General features: G+C 44.9%; 1 protein-coding gene across 3 annotated transcripts in view; it reads right to left on the reverse strand.

Moving 5' to 3' along the window:
• KCNIP3 (potassium voltage-gated channel interacting protein 3) overlaps positions 1 to 18,973 on the reverse strand; it is a 126,821-nt gene that overhangs the window by 35,841 nt on the left and 72,007 nt on the right. The window contains exon 1 of one of the 3 annotated variants that reach the window (XM_060251866.1): positions 15,030 to 15,295. The exons of the other annotated variants lie outside the window; for them this stretch is intronic. Coding sequence (XP_060107849.1) covers positions 15,030 to 15,132 — 103 coding nt within the window. The 5' untranslated portion in view covers positions 15,133 to 15,295. Of the gene's footprint in view, positions 1 to 15,029; positions 15,296 to 18,973 lie in introns of those variants that run through there. 3 annotated transcript variants of the gene reach the window in all.

An 18,973-nucleotide genomic window follows, 5' to 3' on the forward strand; every position in this document is an offset into this window, starting at 1 on the left:
CAAGGGAAGGCTCCTTCAACTGGAGGAACATGCCTCTGCTGGTGAAATGGGTCCAGCCCATGTTTCTTTTAGGTGAAATTAAAAGGAAGACTTCAGAAATGAAAGCAAAGCAGGGAGTGGGGGCACAGAGACAAGAAAGGAAGAGAAATAAGAAGACACAAAGAGCAAAAGTTTTGCAGGAAAGCAGAAGAAGTATAAAAACCAGTGCAAGATAAAAGAGGAAGCCAGTCTGACATCCCATAATCAACAGAGAGTTCTCAAGAGCAGTTATTTACAGCCTCTCCTGTCAATCACTGAACCAAGCTCATTGATCAAAGCCACTAATGCCATTCTCAGGTTGAAAGCCCAGCAGGCAAGAGGCCAAGATACCCTAGCATGTTCATGTACCTGAGGCTGCAGAATGCCTACCTGTTCCATAATTGTTTCTCTAAAGGAAAATCAAGTAGGAGATGCTACAAGAACTGGCTGGGGAATCCATCTGAACATTGCCTATGGGAGTTTGCCATTCAGCCTACCAGTCGTTTTCATGATCATAATTATAATTATTATTAATTATTTCTTATAAGTATTATAGCCCATTAAAACAGTTACAGTTGATTGATCATCCTTCTCTTATCTGTTAATCAATCATATTTAACTACATTTGCATATGACAGAAACATCAACAGTGGTGCCTCTTGGAGTTATCAAAGGGCGTGCAAGAGAAATTAGTTTAATAAAACAAAAAGCTATTTGTTCTTGTTTGGCAAAAAAGCTCATCTTTATTTTTTATTTTTTGGCATTCTCTCTAGGGATAACGGTACCCAAATAGCTTCCAAACATGTAACAGGTACTCCCTCAACTCTTAAATTCACTGATTACAAAGGGCTCCACTGGTTAATCAAGGAAAACGATTATTCTACTGATCGATGGTGCATTTTTTATAGAGCTACACTGTTCTGAGTACACTGAAGTAAGTGACATTAGAAGGGTGTAACTCTGGTAAAGTGGTAAAGCTGCAGTACTGCAGTCTGAGCTCTCTGCTCACGACCTGAGTTCGATCCAGGTGGAAGCTGGGTTCAGGTAGCCAGCTCAAGGTTGGCTTATCCTTCCAAGGTCGGTAAAATGAGTACCCAGCTTGCTGGGGGGAAAGTGTAGATGACTGGGGAAGGCAATGGAAAACCACCCCATAAAAAAGTCTACCTTGAAAATGTGATGCGACGTCACCCCAGAGTCAGAAACGACTGGTGCTTGCAGAGGGGACTACTTTCATCTGCAAATCACTTAAAGCACACAGCCTAAATGGTAACATATATGTAAAGCAGTGTTCAAAGCATTTTGCATATGTTAGCTCAAGAATCCTTACAACCCTATAAGTAGGGTTGCCAAGTCCAACTCAGGAAATATCTGGGGATTTTGGGGATGGAGCCAGGAGACTTTGGGAATGCAACCAGGAGACTTTTGGGATGGAGCCAGAAGCAAGGTTGTGACAAGCACAGTTGAACTCTGAAGGGAGCTCTGGCTGTTGCATTTAAAGGGACTGTACTCCTTTTAAATGCCTTCCCTTCACTGGAAACAATAGATGGGGGCACCTTATTTTGGAGCTCAAAGAATTGAACCCCCGGTTCAATCTTTTTGAAGCTTGTGGGTTAGGAGAGGCAACAGATGCTATGTTGAAAACTTGGTGCCTCTACCTCAAAAATCAGCCCCCCTAGATATCCACAGATCACTTCTCCATTATACCCTATGGGGACCGGTCTCCACAGGATATAATGGTGTGCTCAGCAGACATTTCCCCACTTCCTGATAACCCTGAAGAGGGGGAAAGGCCTCCTAAACAGGGTTTCCCATGCCCCAACTGGGGATTGCCAACCTTACCTATAAGGTATGTCAATATTATGATTTTATACAGTTATAGTTTCTTTATTCTCCATCTTTCTCTCTAATGATGATCCAAAGCAGCTTACATTGTTCTCCCCTCCTCCATTTTATCCACACAACAATTCTGGGAGGTAGGTTAAGCTGAGAGGATGTAACTTGCCCACAGCCACCTGGAGAGCTTGCATGGCAGGGTGCAGATTCAAACTGTAACCCCCTGAACCTAGCTTAGCACTCTGAGCACTACACCATCCTGGCTCCCAGCCATATTGCAGATTGGGTCTGAGGCTGGTGAGAGAGGGGCTTGTATAAGGCCACTGAACATATGGTGGAGCTGAGGTTTGCACCTGCAACTTTCTAGCTCACACTTCCTTTAGGGAGAAGACAGACATGACGTTTTAAGTGTTGTGGAAGTGGTTTGCACACAATTCACTGTCCTAAAAACAAATTCCTCAAAATGCTTTCACAGTGAGTTCAAACCATTTCCACCAGACTTGCAATGTAGCATCAGTCTTCACTTTTCAGTATGACCCTTCCCCAGCTCATATATACTGATTTAGAACTTCAACAGAAGCAAGGCTGGAAATGTACAAATTACCCTGCCCATTGCTGTAACCCCTATTGCATACCCACTAGCAGTGATCGTTCATGTCAGGAGTGCATTTGTGATCTGATGACTAAGCAGTGCTGCAAACTACACTGAGACATGGCAAGTGTTTTGATCACAATTATGACTAAGCAGTTTTACTAGCTTATACCCAAAATGATCAAATACTGGATTTGTTATAGCTCTTGTAGTATTTATTCCTGTAAATGTGAAGGATAGCAGAAACTAGATGTGGGTCTGAGATATAACCAAGAAACTGTAACTGGAGGCCACTCTGCCAGCTGCCTCTTTTATGACCTTCTGGGAAACTGGAAGCAGAGCACTCAGGGTAGGCTGAGGGCCTCAGCTGAGCTTGCAATCTGAGGCAAGAAGAAGTCTGAAGATTTATACCCCGCCCTTTTCTCTGAATCAGAGACTCAGAGTGGCTTACAATCACCCATATCTTCTCCCCCCACAACAGAAACCCTGTGAGGTGGGTGGGGCTGAGAGGGCTCTCACAGCAGCTGCCCTTTCAAGGACAACTCCTGAGATAGCTATAGCTAACCCAAGGCCATTCCAGCAGCTGTAAGTGGAGGAGTGGGGAATCAAACCCGGTTCTCCCAGATAAGAGTCCGCACACTTAACCACTACACCAAGCTGGCTCTGCTAAGGCAGTGCTAAGGATGGATGACTCCTGACAAACACCACAAGTTGGCATGATAGCCTTTGTTTTTAAAAGGATGAGACACATTCATGATCTATTAATGGATATGACCCAGGGAAGCTGAACAGAACCTCCATATACAGAGATAGTATACTGCTGAACACCTGATGCTGGGAATAAACATGAAGGAAAGGCTAGGGGCTCTGGCAGATATACAAGTATGGTTCCAGTCTATGCAACAAAGCTTTCTCCTGTGGAGCTGTCCCTGGTGCTGAAGATCTTGCTGCTGTTTGTGGAACTTGCCATAATTTGATGTCTGCCACCTGCAACTGCTGGTTATTACTTGCCACCTCAATTGACCTGGCCAGCCTGAAATGTGACAAGGGGACTCCAAGAAAAGTGCCCATAGCAGCAGACATTCTAATTTTCCTGGGTCCCCTGCTTGGGTGGCATAGAAATCTCCTAAATAAGCAAACAAATAATGCTTATCTAGTAATGCATGATGCAGCCTTTTCATAAGTTATGAGTCCACTGACATCACCTGCCTACAAAAATTCTTCCTGGCTTTTCTTGCATATTTGAACATTTGCATCACTACAATAGCTCCTATAGCGATCCAACCGGGAACAGTGGAACATATTCCAGAGAAGCAGCTGCAAGAAACCAATGAAGAACAGAAGCAGTCTATGCTCAGGAGTTGGGTCTCCAAAATTAGGGAGCGTGAGTCAAGAACAATTATGTACAAGGAGGAGCAACCAGGAAGGATACATTTTGGGCAAGAGACATGGCTCAATAGTAGATCACCTGAGTTGCACACAGAAGGTCTCAGCATCTCCAGGTTAAATTATCAGGAAGTAGGTGGCATAAAAAACCTGCACTTGAGATGCTGGGGAGTTGCTGCTAGTGTGACCTTGATAGACCAATAGTAGTCTGACTTGATTTAAAGCAATTTTGTGGGATGATGTATGTTACCCCCTACTCTGCCAGAAAGTATTATTCAATTGGGCTGCAGACCATCCTGGACCTGGGCTAATCACAAATTTCCACACATAGACTGCTGGACTCCATTATCACGTGAAAACATTCAGATGATGTTGCTTTAGCTTGCTTGCCTTAGAAGGACAAGGTGAAGGAGACAAGAAAATCAGAGGAAAAAGCTCACTGTTTGTGATGGAACAAACCTGACATCTTTTCACAGATCTCTAGGACCAATGAAGGACACAATCAGAGTTGTTCTTCTGCAATCATTATTTGTATCAAAGGAAAAAAAAATCTACCCTGACTCAAGGTCCCAAGGAAAGACTTTTGTGGATGATTAAGTCTTTCTTACTCATTACTTCTGCTATGTCTGCAGGATCAACCGAGCCGTGAGAGAGTGAGCAAGGGCCTCCTAATGCATCTCATGCACTGTCAACAAAATTGCTTACTAAAGTTCTAACTTTTATTACCAATCATGGTGCCAGAGAAAGAGTGGCAACCTTGACTTCACAGCAGAAGGGGAAAAGCTCAGGCCCATGTCTTTCCCAGATGCCTAACAAACTTGGCCTCAGATTCATTTGGAGACCATGACCCAAACACCAAGTTTTAGCCCCAGGTTCCCAGCCATAAAATGGAACCAAGCGGCCTAACAAAGAAGATTATTTTGTGAAACTGGTATAGGTCTAGTAACTAAGAGACTGACAGCATGATCCTAAGAGGAGCCAATGGGTTTAGAAAGGTATAACTCTGCTTAGGATTGCATTGTGAGGTACCAAGCAGAAAGTTCCTGGTTTGAACCTGTCTTAGCAGACTAAATTTGAAACTGTCTTAGCAGAAATACAAACTATTTTGCAACTGGCATTTGTATCCTAAAAACAAGACCAACCCATGCAGAATCACTTGGAACCTGCTGTCTTTCAGAACCTCTGGACATGCAGTTCTCTTTGGGAAGCTGCAATACTTTTATTTAGTTGTTCATTAAATATTTGTCCCATCTTACAGTGCAGAAGGGCCCTTTAAGTACTTAAAGATAATATACACGGCACAGTAAAAGATCAATAAGTACAATAAAGAAAATCAGCAGCCATCCAAAAATACAATTAAGTCAAACCAATCCATCAACAGCTCTTCTTCAGCCTCAAACATCTGACTAAATGACCAACACAGCAAGAGGCCTGCTGGCTTCTTGGAAGAGCAGATTCTATACACACGCACAGAAAAGAGTGGCTCTTGAGAAGACCATATTCCTTGCACCCACCTGTCTAATTCAGAACATGGGGAATCTGAAAGCACATGGGGGTAGAAACAGGAGGGAGCAATCCTTATGAGTAGGGCAGTCCTTATGAGTAGGATTACCAACCTCAAAGTAGGGCCTGGTTTATAAATAAATAAACCAGGAAAACAGTTTCCTGGTTTATTTATTTATATAGAAATAGTCTTTTAACCTAATGGAACTCAAGGCAGCTTAAAATGTAGATAAAATATAGAGAATGAATACATTAAATGCATTAAAATTTAAAACAATAATTTAGGACTGCTGGTAAATTAATCAAATGCAGTCCTAAATAGAACCCTCTTCAACTGGCTCCTAAAGATCAAAAGTGAAGGGGCCAGGCATACCCCCCTGGGGAGGTTGTTCCATAATCATGGGGCTGCCACTGAAAAGGCCTTCTATCATCAACCCACAATACAAGCTTCTTTGACTGATGGAACAGTCAGGAGGCCCTCTCCCTGTGATCTTATGGAAGAAAAGAGTTCTTCAGATACTCTGGTCCAAAGACATATAGTTTTTGAAAGGATGAACCCAAGATCTTGAGCTGAGCTAAGGAGTGGATCAATAGACAGTGTAGTTGCCATAGCATTAGGCTCACATGCACCTGATAGTTGGCCCCATGTTGGAGGAGAAGCCATGCTGGATCAGGCCAGTGGCCTATCTAGTCCAACAGCCTGTGTCATCTGTGGCCAAAACACAGGTGCCATCAGAAGGTTCGCTAGTGGGGCCAGAACTCCCAAAATCCTCCCACTGTTGCCCCCCCAAGCACTAAGAACATACACTGCAAGTTGCAATAATCCAGTCTAGATGTGACTAAGGCATAGGTTACTGTGACTAGATCTGACTGAACCATGAATGGATGCAGCTGATGCACCAGTCATCTGAAGCGCTCTGAACCACTGCAACCACTTGGTATTCAAAAGTGACTGCTGCGTTAAGTAGCACTCCCAAGCTGCAAACCTGGCTTTTTAAGGGAAGCATATCCCCATCCATTCAGGAAAGATCTCAAGCCCCTGGTCCACCTTCTACTAACCCAGAGAATTTGTCTTGCCAGGATTAAGTTTCAGCATGTTCACCCTCATCCAGCCCATTACTGACTGCAACCATTGATTCAGAACATCAAAAACATTCTTGGAGTAAGGTGGAAAAGAAAGGTAGAGCTGGGTATTATTCACTTATTGGTGACACCACAGTCCAAACCTCCTGATGACCTCTCCCAGTGGGTTCACAGAAATATTAAATAGCATGAGGGATAAGACTGAACCCTGTGGAACCCATCCACGGGGCATCCATGGAGCAGAGCAGGAATCCCCCAGCAACCCCTTCTGAGAAAGACCCCCCCCCAAAATAGGACTCAAACCACCAAACATGATGCTCCCCCCAGTCCCAGCCAAAAGCCAATGAGAGATCCAGCAGAACTAGTAGGGTCACATTTGCCCTGTCTAGTTCTCCATAGAGGTCAACTAAGGTAACCAAATCTTAGTCTGAAGCCACATTGAAATTGTATCCCATAGAGTCTAGGTAAATTGAAGTTCTAGAGGGACACTACATCTTTGCTGAACTCCCTCCCCTCCCCAGGCACAGGCCACATATCTCCAGGAATTTTCCAAGCCAGAGCTGGCAACCCTACTTACTCTGACCCCTACAAACTACACTCTACAATTTGTAATATTTAGGGCCTGTGTTTCCCCCAGCTGACTCTGACATTCAAATGTGGGGGGGGGGCTTGTTCTCCAAGCACCTTTGTACTAGGAATAGGGGTAGGAGATATCCTGTCCCCTGCTCTCATTGGTCAGCTGGATGGCAATAGGAAATTCAAAGACAAAATAGGGGAGTGCAATTGACATACTCAGTATGATGTTGTCACTTCTGGGTTGTACTATATGTGATGTCATCGTACTCAAGCCATTGATTGCTTCCTCTAAATGTAAGTCCCTGCCTCTTCCATCTTGGCTGGACCAAATGGGGGGGCTGCAGCAGGAGGGCTGGGCAGGGGGGTTATTAACCCCATTGTGGGACTGCATGTGTACTGACAGATTACCCAACAGGACAGAAGCACCCCTCAAGGTTCATTATTAGCCTCATTAGCTACCCTGAGCCTGCTTCGGCAGGGAGGGCAGGATATAAATCAAATAAACCTAACCTAACCTTCAGCTCCAGAGAACAGAATCAAGGGAAAAGCTGAAGATCTTCCCCAGTACCGTGGTTCTGATCTCACTCAGGGCCCACACACTTTGAGAATAAGTTCTTTTTTACTGTGTGAAACTGCAAAATCCAATTGCAAATGGTCGCTGAAGTGGACTGAAACTTCTTTATTTAACATGTGTAAAAGCATAGATACTGAAATAAAAATTTCTTCCCACTGCATCACTATTTTTTCTTCATCTTTTTGTTCCAGTTGGTGGGGCCCTTTGTTTTCTTCTTGCCATGAAGAACAAAGCTGGTACAGGGAAGATACTGGGAAATGTGGCTCAATAAGGACGAGGGCCCTAGACTGTGAAGGCTTTAAATGGGCTCAGAAACCAACAGGTAACCTGTGAGATTGATGCAGCTGGCAGTGGAGTTGCATCTTCCAAGTGGTTGGCTTCAGACTGTATGCTTGGGCTGCACACTGTAGCAACAGAAGCTTTTGAGACATATTCAAAGGCAGTGCCATGCAGAGTATTGTTGTATCTCCATTTAGTTTCATAATTGGTGGAACTGGGGGAGCTTGGGACAAATTCCAGGCTATTGGCAAGGCAGAATTCTGAAGCTTTTGGCTGTGGCATTGCTCAGCAGCTAAACCCATACTAGAAGGACCTGTGGACACTACACACAGAGGCAGCAATAGAAGATGACCATCAGCTTCCCTGAGGTCATCAAGCCAACCACTATTAAAGCATTGAGCTAGTTTAGACCTTTGGCAATCCTTATCGAGAGCCCTGTGGCACAGAGTGGTAAGCTGCAGTATTGCAGTCCAAGCTCTGCTCACAACCTGAGTTCAGTCCTGGCAGAAGCTGGGTAAAGGTAGTCAGCTCAACATTGACTCAGCCTTCCATCCTTCTGAGGTCAGTAAAATGAGTACCCAGCTTGCTGAAGGTAAAGTGTAGATGACTGGGGAAGGCAATGGCAAATCACCCTGTAAAAAGTCTGCCGTGAAAACATCATGATGCAACGTCCACCCCCAGAGTCAGAAATGACTGGTGCTTGTACAGGAGACTACCTTTACCTTTTTAATCCTTTTTGTCTTTGCTCTCAGGTCAGATTTCTGCCTCCTGTTCTGTCACCCAAATGGGATCCAGTCTTGGCTGTTGCACCTCTTCTTACAGTAGGGCAATCTCTGTCCAACAGATTTTTAAATTATTGTTGTTGTTGCTGCTGCAGTCGTCGTCGTCGTCGTCATCATCATCATCCACCAAAAGCTGAGATGCAGCCTGATATTGTCTCCTTCAGCAAGGTCAGAACAAGGCTGGGATGTGATGCAGCAATCGTGAGCGTATTTTAAAAATAGGACGAACAACGGCAGGCACAGCACTAAACCCAGCCTGAGCTGTCACCCAAACCTCTGGCTCAGCAGTGGGATGCTCCATCCAGGGGCATCTGACTCTCACAGTGAGTCTCCCTCCCTGCTGCCTCTCAGAGGGATTTGGGGATGGGAGGAGTGGGGCCTGTTCTCTGGCTTTCTCCTGCTACCCCTCCTCCTCTTCCTCCTCCTTCTTTTGGGACTTGCTGGGCTTTTGCCATGGTGCAGAGAGACACACAGACAGAGAAGTTTAACAGAGTCAGGGGAGATACCGGCCATCACACGGTGTCCTTGAAGGGTCTTGGGAAGGGATCCAGTTTCTTGATTTAAGACTCCAACACGCAGGTTTTACTTCTTGGTTAATATTTTATTATCAGCTGCTAAAATGATGTTGTGGTTACTGAAAAGATATACCTTGGATATACCTGCAGAGATTTCCAGGAAGATATGGGGACTTTACCAAAAAGCCCCCTTGGCTCGCTCCTGGGCATTGCGTGAGCTGGGCCCTCCTCAGTTCAAATCTTGGTAGGCTACAAATTCACATTTAGGGAACAAATTTAGGGAAATACAAATTTAGGGAAAAGCTACCTGTCCTCTCAGCAGGTTTACTCTCTGGTTTGATCAGGATGATTGAACTGCCCTACCTTACAGAGTTGCTTTAAGGATTTCTGAACTGGTGTCTATGAAGCACAATGTCAGTTATAATTTCTAGAGTGCCTACAGAACTCAGGCACTGCTCATGAGCAACATGAAAGACACAAGTCCTGCTCTCAGGCTTACAGTCTAAGCGACTACTCTGACAAAGGAAAGGTGAATGTGAAACAAAGTATAAAAGTGGCAAAGAGAAAATGTGATTTTTGGACATAAATGGAAGTTGTCATCTGCATCTAACCTCCGAAACACCTCCTTTCTCTCCCTGCCCCCCCCCTTTGCTTAATAGCTTGAAAAACACCACACACGGCATAACTACTTTTTGATTTTGGTTTGTTCCTCATCAAGGTATTTCTTGACTTTTCAGGCATAGAATCTTTTAAATAGATCACAATTGTTAGCTTGGAGAAACGTCGACTGCGGGGTGACATGATAGAGGTTTACAAGATAATGCATGGGATGGAGAAAGTAGAGAAAGAAGTACTTTTCTCCCTTTCTCACAATACAAAAACTTGTGGGCATTCGATGAAATTGCTGAGCAGACAGGTTAAAATGGATAAAAGGAAGTACTTCTTCACCCAAAGGGTGATTAACATGTGGAATTCACTGCCACAGGAGGTGGTGGCGGCCACAAGTATAGCCACCTTCAAGAGGGGTTTAGATAAAAATATGGAGCAGAGGTCCATCAGTGGCTATTAGCCACAGTGTGTGTGTGTGTGTGTATATATATATATATATAAAAAATTTTTGCCATTGTGTGACACAGAGTGTTGGACTGGATGGGCCATTGGCCTGATCTAACATGGCTTCTCTTATGTTCTTACTTTTACATTTCAGTTATTGTGGCAGAATGCGTCCATTCTTGCCTGCAGGTCCTATTCTGCCCTGCCCTACTAAGTTTTTCTCAACTCCTGTAGAGGCTTCTGCTCTCAGGTAACTCATCACCACCCCACCTGACCTTTATACGGAATTGCCCACTGGGAGGGTCAGGACTCCCAGCTTTCCTTCCAAGTTCTGAGGCCTTGCCTCCATGTCTTTTGCTGCCCAGCACCTGGGCACCACAGGTCATTTCACTGTCCTGTGCGCCCTTGGAGGAATAGCCGCTTGCCAACTGCCTTCCTTTCCCCTGGTGCTCCTTATAAAATAGTGTCTCTGAGATGGTGGAGGTATATGTGGTAAAGAGAACTGTTCCAGCATCAAAAGTTATTAATTATTTATTAAAAAGAAAATATTTACAAGCATACTTTTAGGACAGCACCAGACTGAGCAAGGCGTTTCAAAAGAAACAGGCAAAACATAAATCCCCTGTCCCTTTCTATATATATGCCCTATCAGTAGGCTTGCCAGTCCCCAGGTCTGGGCAGAGGATCTCTCAATTTTTCAGGATTCTCTCTGCCACCAACTCCTGATGGGGGGAAGCCCTGCCCCAGCCACCATGTGCTTTCAAACATCAGCAGGTTTAGAAGAAGCTTGCAACCATTTGTTTCTGAATGTGTGTGTATCTTTAAATATCAGCAGAAAAGCTGCAAGGGGGTGGGGCAAGCAGAGCCAGGATACTCTCGGCCCCTCTGTTGGTTTGGAGGGAAATTCCACCCTCTAGGCTGTTCTTTCATTTTCCTGAAGACATTGGTTGAAATACAACAGATGATTATATTCAGCAATGTGAGTAAATGCCCCATTGAGATCACAAAAGTGTATGCTTGCTAACTGTGTTTATTTTTGGCTGCTTTATGATAGTGTGTGTGTTTATTTAGTGGAAGCATAGCTGCTGGGGGACAAGGAAATGAAGACTATTGAGGGGAACTGCACTGCTATATTTTTATTTAATTTAGAGAATGGGAAAGTCTCCTGGTTCCACCCCCAGAGTCCCCACATATTTTCTAAGTTGGACCTGGCCGTTGTTACCTATCAGATGTTAATATATAGGACAGGCTCCTTAGCTTTAAGAAGTTACAGATCTCTACATGGTTACAATTACCTTTAAGTTCCAGGCAAGCACATGGTCAATGGCTGCCTTCTTAGTGCAGAGGTCTATGTGTGCTCATGGCCTCAGCATTCAAGAAAATGGAGACTTAATATGTGACAATGGCCAGTTAACCTGGAGCTTTTCATGGTACACAGGTAAATAATACCATGTGGTAAATAACATCCCATTAAGCCTCTGGTAAAGAGACAAAACATTTTTTCCACCAGGTTTTTGGTAACCCTAATCTATAATGAATTTTGAATGTACCACTTGTGGCAAAAGATCAACAAAGCTCACTTGATTTTTCAAACAGGTGACAAAGAAATGCCCCACTTCCTATGTGAACTGCATTCCCCTTGCTTGCAGCACATGTATCAATCTGGGAGTTCAATTCCTAAAAAGAGAGGTGTTATGGCTGATGCCCACCTGGAGTAAAACTCTTGCTTAGAGGTCCTACATTCTATTACTGGATCTGTAAGGGAATCAAAGGCTGTGTGAGAAAGTGGACAGAGTTGTTGGATGCTAGCTGGGGAGATCCAAGTTCAGGTTGACTGCATGATGGTGTCTCAGTCTGTCCTCACCTGACATATCACAGGGGTGTTGTTGTCATGAGCCCTCCTGAGCTGAACTCAGACTCAGGAACAGATCCCTCAGAGGATAACCAGGATGAACCAGAGAGCACCCTGGGGGATGACCCTGGGACACCCAGCCCATAGCCTCTAGATCCCAAGGCTTCAGTTGAAGGATCTGCCCTTGAAGGCTTAGCTCCAGGCAATGCTGCCAACATGCCAGATTCAAGGGAGCCAACCCCCCCTGCCTTGTAGTGCCAGATCTTGGACTCCAAGACTCCCAAGTTCTCCTTCCACTCACTGGGAGTGACAGAGATGACAGGCCCGCAAGAAGGCAACTCAGTTCCAGCTACTGAGCCAGATCACTGCCTAAGTGCATACAGTGTTTTGCTAGACTGGGGCTCGATTAACCCCTGGCCAGATGAAGCCTGGGAACAGGTGGGGCTCTTGCTCTCTATGATATTTAGCCCCTGGGCTAAGCATCAAGCACTGCTAGTTCAGTCATTTGTATGGCTAACTTGCTTCTGTGAGCCTGGACCCAGCACCCACCTACTGGCCCACAGGCCCAGGGCCACACCCCTCAGTATCAAGCCATGCCCCATCAAGCGAGCCCCTATCCCTGCCCCCTCTGTGCTCAACCCCCTGCCCCATCAACCAAACATTTTTGGCTACAGGACCGCTCACCTGTGAGTCTGACCTCAGTGCTCTTGAGAAGACTGGACCTGCCCTCCAGCTACTTGGGAAACCCCTTGCTGCAGAGGAATCCTTCGACTGCTTCAGCCCTTTGCAATCAGAGCCAGAACAGTTGTGAGGATAGAAGGAGGGAAAGCTAGATATTAAAGCCATAACCCCATTAGTCTCCCTTAACTCAAAACATCCTTGTTAAAAATCAAATAAACATAAATAAAAAGAATTTTAACTATAAAGTAAACATAGCAACACTTGGGATTTTAAACACCAGAAGAAAACAAACCAAAATCTGCAAAATCTAAAGTCCTAACAAACTACATAACCTAAATGGCAAAAAGCATGGGTAAACAGAAACATCTTTGCCTGCCATTGGAAACTCACCTAATCTACTCCTAGGCAAATAGCTTTGAGATATGATATATAAGTTGGGGTGCCATGATTGAAAAGGCTCTGCTTCTTGTAACCTGGTCCTAGACCAGGTAAAGCTTTAAAGGCCGAAGTCAGCACCTTGAATACAGCCCAGCAGAAAAGAGATCTAATCCAGCAATCTGATAGTAATAAGAGCAGGTGGATGTGGATTTTTGTGTTGTTCCCGCCCTTCAAGCAGTCCCCGATACCTGGAAAACTGATGGTCCTTGCATGTCAGAGGGCAAAAATATTCCTTCCTCCTTTCTCATCAGTTAAGCTATGCTTGCAGAAGAGGGAGGAGAGGGTTACTTTGTTCCTCCTCCTCACTGCAGCTCCCTGACCCACATGGCTATTAGTCCATGTAAATTCTGCTACCCTGCAAATCAACTTTCCAGAGGTTAGAAGGGACTTCTAAGTAGAAGAGACCATGTTCAAAAAGGGATCACTGCTAGTAATGTGTGCATTCACCCCACTGTTGCCTCTTCTTAACAGTTTTGGCAGGGTTTTCTGTTGTTTGAAAACCTGCAAAACCTAATGGATCAGATGTGATGCGGGACATGCACTCATACCCCAAGGGAAGCACTTTCAGCTCTCTTGGAAACAAGTGAGCATCACGTGACTGCTTTTGCACATCATGTTTCAATCACAGTGATATGCTGAAACCACATGACCTATGCGCCGATATAGTAGCAAATCTAAATCAGGTAAATCAGTCTCGTCACCACTTCACCATGCAGCCTGGGGTTGGGGAATGCTATATTCACCCAGGTTTTGCCTCATCACTTAGAAAAGGCCATGCTTATCTGGGCTGAGAGATGCCATGCAAGACACGACTCCTCACCATGTTCTGTGCCATTCATTGGTTCTTGGATTAAGGGGAGCTTTGGGCATCCTTGGCACTAAGTAAAAAGATCAAGCACAGGCCATGTGAGATCAGTGAAGCACCTGACAGTGTCAAAGGAAGCAGTGGGGAATTTTCAAAGAAAGAGGCCCCCTCTCTTGTATTACTGTGATTGTGAATATCCCACCTTGCCTCCACTAAACAGCAGATGCAGTATTCCCAGGTAATCGCCCATCAAAGCCCTGCCCAAAGGCAGACCTTCTTAACTGAAGCATCCTGAAGATAACATGACTCTTCCAGGACAGCTTGCCTATGGGTCACTTGGCTCTTTCTGCATAAGGCTCAGATCCTTATGCATCTAATTAGTCTACAGGGGTTTCCTCCATCACGAGCTTTATCTGCAGGCTCAAACTGCACAGCTCAGCACCATTATCCTTCAAGCATCTTTTCTCTCTTACTTTTTTGGGGGGGCTTTATTTAAAATCCTGCGTTCTGTTAACTTCCAATGCTTGAACCATGCATTGTGATCATGGTTTACAGTAATAAAACTAGTTAGGTCTGCATTTGGAGGGGAAAGGGACATTATCCTGAGAACCAAGTTAAGTTTTAACTATCAAGGAGGAATATTTCTGGCAGTTTGTCATTTTCTCCTCCTAAGTTCTCTGCCTAAAAGTCCCGCTGCAAATAACAGACTTCCAGAGGGACAATTCCTCCCCTCAGAACATTCTTTAGAAACCACAAGAGGAAGAGCAGTTAGTAGGGACAAGAAAAAAGCTTCTACCAGGAAATGTTATCAAGAAACCAAAGGGAAGTTATAAGAATACCCAGAAATGGTTTTTGGCAAGAAATAGAAGAATTGGCTAAAGCAGAGCTAATTGTTCAGGAAAGCCTTGCTTTCAAGAACCAGCATATATATGCACCAGGGAGAGCTTTGTCCAGGGATCAAGGAAGAAGGGTTGCAGTGGGGGAAGGCAAATGGGTGCAATGGAGGGGGGGGGGCTTGGGTGGTTGAGGGAGCCAGGCAAAGGTACAGGAACTAGTTACCTTCCATGGACATGGGCTCCAGGATCCCGAACTGTTTGAGGACTGCGATGAAAAGGATAATGACCACCGCCATGGCGCAAAGTTCCATCCCCTGGATTGCCATCGCTGGCCAGTGTCCTGCGATGGGCAGTGCAACTCTGGGGGCATGCGACTTGTAGCCCCCGGGGCCAGCTCAGCTCCCCTGGGAACCAGAGTGATAAAGTGCCTGCCAGGGAGCAATCCGTCTGCAGCAGAAAACAACAGCCTCACCTCCTTCCCCCGGCAGCCTCACATCTTGGAGTCCTCACATTGGGAAGACTGACGAGCCACTGCCTCCCTTCAGGTTTGCCCCTTGCAGGGCAGAGGGGGTGGGAAGGAGACAGGGATAAGGAGAGGAAAGGTGGCTGCACCCAAGAGGGGCTGGTTGCTGCTTTGGATCATGAAGGAAAAAGCAACGCCAAAACTTTCACAACTTGGAAAGCAAAACTTCCCCAGCAGCTGCTGTAGCAAGTTCCCGGCACAGCTCGAGCTCCTTCCCAGAGGCAGATCATGTCATCGCTAAAAGCGTTTCTGGATCCAGCTAAGTCAAGGATGTCGGTGCCCTGGTTCTGTGCAGGAGGCAGGTACATGCAGCAGGGTCAGCCCCAGTTCCTATGGGGCATCCCCCACGCCCTGCAATGCACCGATGACGGAGCGGAGAGCTTTCCCAGGGTGCTGGCATCTCGGCCGTCTGCAATGCCATTGGCTACAAGGGCAGCTATAAAATATCATCAGCTCCCACCCTGAGAAAGCCACAGAAGGAGGGGGGAGGAAGCAGGAGTGCTGGGAGTGTCTCCTTTGCTCCTCTGGCAGGGCAGTCCAGGATGCCGGAGAAGAGGAGGATCGCCATGACAACAACGCTGTGGTCCAGCCTCACTTCAGAGAAGCCAGCCACAAGTGCCCTTCTGAAAAACAGCTTCGGTGCTTTCATATACAAATGAATGGTCTGTTTCTGCCAGTTTGCTTCTTTTTCCAGGGTCTAAGTTTGAGAATTCATCATAGAACTTTGCTATCTTTAAAAAATTTTCTGCAACTTATAGCAGAATTCTTTGGAACATGTACATAGTGTCTTTTCTAAAGAGAAACAGTAGGGTATTTTTTTAAAAAAAGGCTTATGGACAACATGCTTCTGAGCATGAGCAAGGTGCCTTTCTCTTCTTTTTAAAAAACCAGTGTAAGGACACAATGCCTTTGAGCATGTGCAGACATCTTTCTGTTTGTTTGTTTGTTTGTTTATTTCTATTTGTATCCTCCCTGCAAGTGGGCTCAGGGCAGCTAACAAGACAAAGATGGCATCATAAAAGTGCAACAATCTAACATAAAACAATATCAATATAAAACCTATTAAACAATATTAAAACCATAGTACATAAATTTAACAACTTTGGTGCTATTTCCACTGATACATAATGGGAACCAGGCCTTGGATTCAGTGGGAGCTCACAGGAGCACAGCTCCTGAACTTTTCTGAGAGTTCCACCTCCTCCTTCTGAGAGTTCCACCTCCTTGTCCATTGAATTGTAGGTGCAGCTGCATAACAACCCTGGATGAGCTCCACCACCTATTTTTCTACAAAACGACCCCTGATGGGAACCATCTCTTTGAAACCATGGAAAGCAAGGGAATAAAAACACAATTTTGGTAGTTTGAAACTGGCAGCATGAATTCTCATGACTGGTAAGATTCTTTTCAGATACTAAACTCTATTAGTAGCAAAACAAAATGAGATGGGAAAACCATTCCTTTCCCCCAATGTAGAGCTGTCCACATAATGAATTCTGGAGCATTTCTGCTCTGGTTGCTTTTGAAGAGAATAATGCCACTTCCTGCCAATGGCAGCTGTTTTGTGGTCTTGGGCTGTTGTAGATTTTATGGCATGAATTCACTGGTTCTCATTAGTGTTCCCAGTTCATTGTAGGGTTGCCAATCCCCAGGTGGGGGCAGGGGATCCCCCGGTTTGGAGGCCCTCCTCCCGCTTCAGGGTCATCAGAAAGCGGGGGGGGGGGAGGGAAATGTCTGCTGGGAACTCTGTTATTCCCTATGGAGATTTATTCCCATAGAAAATCATGGAGAATTGATCTGCGGGTATCTGGGGCTCTGGGGGGGCTGTTTTTTTGGAGTAGAGGCACCAAATCTTTAGTATAGCATCTAGTGCCTCTCCCCAAAATACCCACCAAGTTTCCAAAAGATTGGACCAGGGGGTCCAATTCTATGAGCCCCAAAAGAAGGTGCCCCTATCCTTCATTATTTCCTTTGGAAGGAAGGAATTGAAAAGGTGTGCCGTCCCTTTAAATGTGATGGCCAGAACTCCCTTTGGAGTTCAATTATGCTTGTCACAGCCTTGATCTTGGCTCCACCCCTAGTCTCATAGCTCCACCCCCAAAGTCTCCTGACTCCACCCCCAAAGTCCCCAGATATTTCTTGAATTGGACTTGGCAACCCTAGTTCATAGAGAGGAAATTTAGAAAAAGCAAGTGACATGAGGTTTTAATAACAGAAATAAATACATACATTTAACATAAAAACAGAGTTTACTAACCAATTAGTAGTTCACTAGTAAAACTGACAGCCTCGAAATTCTCAGTGCAAGTGTGGCTGATTTTCCTCTTCCCTGCCCTTTGGTGCATCCTGATACCTGTTTGCACGCAACATCATGCACTTTCAATTATCTTTGCAACTAGATTTGACTTTCTGAAAGGGCAAAATCCACTTGCAAATTATTGCTAGAGTGCATCAAAAGTGGCTTGAAAATATATTATTTACCTGCATGAAAATATATTATTTACCTGCCCTAAGGCTAATAATGCATTCTGGATTCCTACAGACTGAGGACTTTTATACCCTCCCTTGAAGGGCTTTTGAGAAACTCCAAAACTTGCATACCATTAATACAAAGATATTACATGACTTTTGGAATCTGCAAATTAGTGAAACTATGTTGGAGGTCTGAAAACCTAGTCATTTGGTCTGGCTGTTCCCAGGATGCACAAATGAGCCTGGCAAGGATTGATGGGTGAAGTCTAGTTCATTGCTTTAGTACTTGAGTGGCTAGTATGCTAAAGCTGAATCTGGCTGACAGTAGTGCAGAAAGAGGTGATGGGCAAGCATTCACTCATGGCTATCATTGCTGCAAGCTGTGGTCCACCTGGCTCAGATCTCGCCTGGATCTATTCCAATCTGCTCTGCCAGCCTTTATTCCAACTTCCTTCCAAAATTCCTGAAGATTTGGAGTTGGGGGTCTGGGGAAGGCAGAGTTTGGAGAGGTATATAATGTAGTATATAATGCCATAGAATCCAGTCTTCAAAGCCACCATTTTGTGGACAATGGGATTTTTTTTTTAAAAAAAACCCAAATTACTCCACACCTCACAAGGGGGAGGGGCTGTGGCTCAGTGGTAGAGCAGATGCCTCATATGCAGAAGATCCCATATTCAATCCCCAGTATCTCCTGTTACAAGAACTGGCAGTAGATGATGTGAAAGACCTCTGCCTGAGACCTTAGAGAGCCACTGACAGTCTGACTAGACAATTCTGCCTTTTATGGGCCAAAGGTCTGATTCAGTGTAAGGCGGTTTCATGTGTGTACAATACTACAACTCTTACCACTCGTGCATGAAATTGGGGGGCAATTGCCCTTGAGCATCAGTTTGATGAACCTTTGGAAATGTAAGCATCTTTGCCTTCAGTGCTTATGGAGAAGGTGTAAAAAACCTCAATAATTCATCCAGGGGACATAAGGAAACTTTGCTTTATGTCCTGTGGCTCAGAAGGTTTATGTCCTTTATCTATTTCAATTATGCAGTGGTTTTTTAATTATTCATTTTAAGTGCTGACTGAGTGGTAGACTCAAGACCATTCTTAACCTCAGCAATGATGGAAAAAGTCACACATTTTTTAAAAAAGCAATTTGCTGAACAGGCACCATA

This window comes from Heteronotia binoei, chromosome 12, assembly GCF_032191835.1.
Source record: "Heteronotia binoei isolate CCM8104 ecotype False Entrance Well chromosome 12, APGP_CSIRO_Hbin_v1, whole genome shotgun sequence".
NCBI classification, from domain to species: domain Eukaryota; kingdom Metazoa; phylum Chordata; class Lepidosauria; order Squamata; family Gekkonidae; genus Heteronotia; species Heteronotia binoei.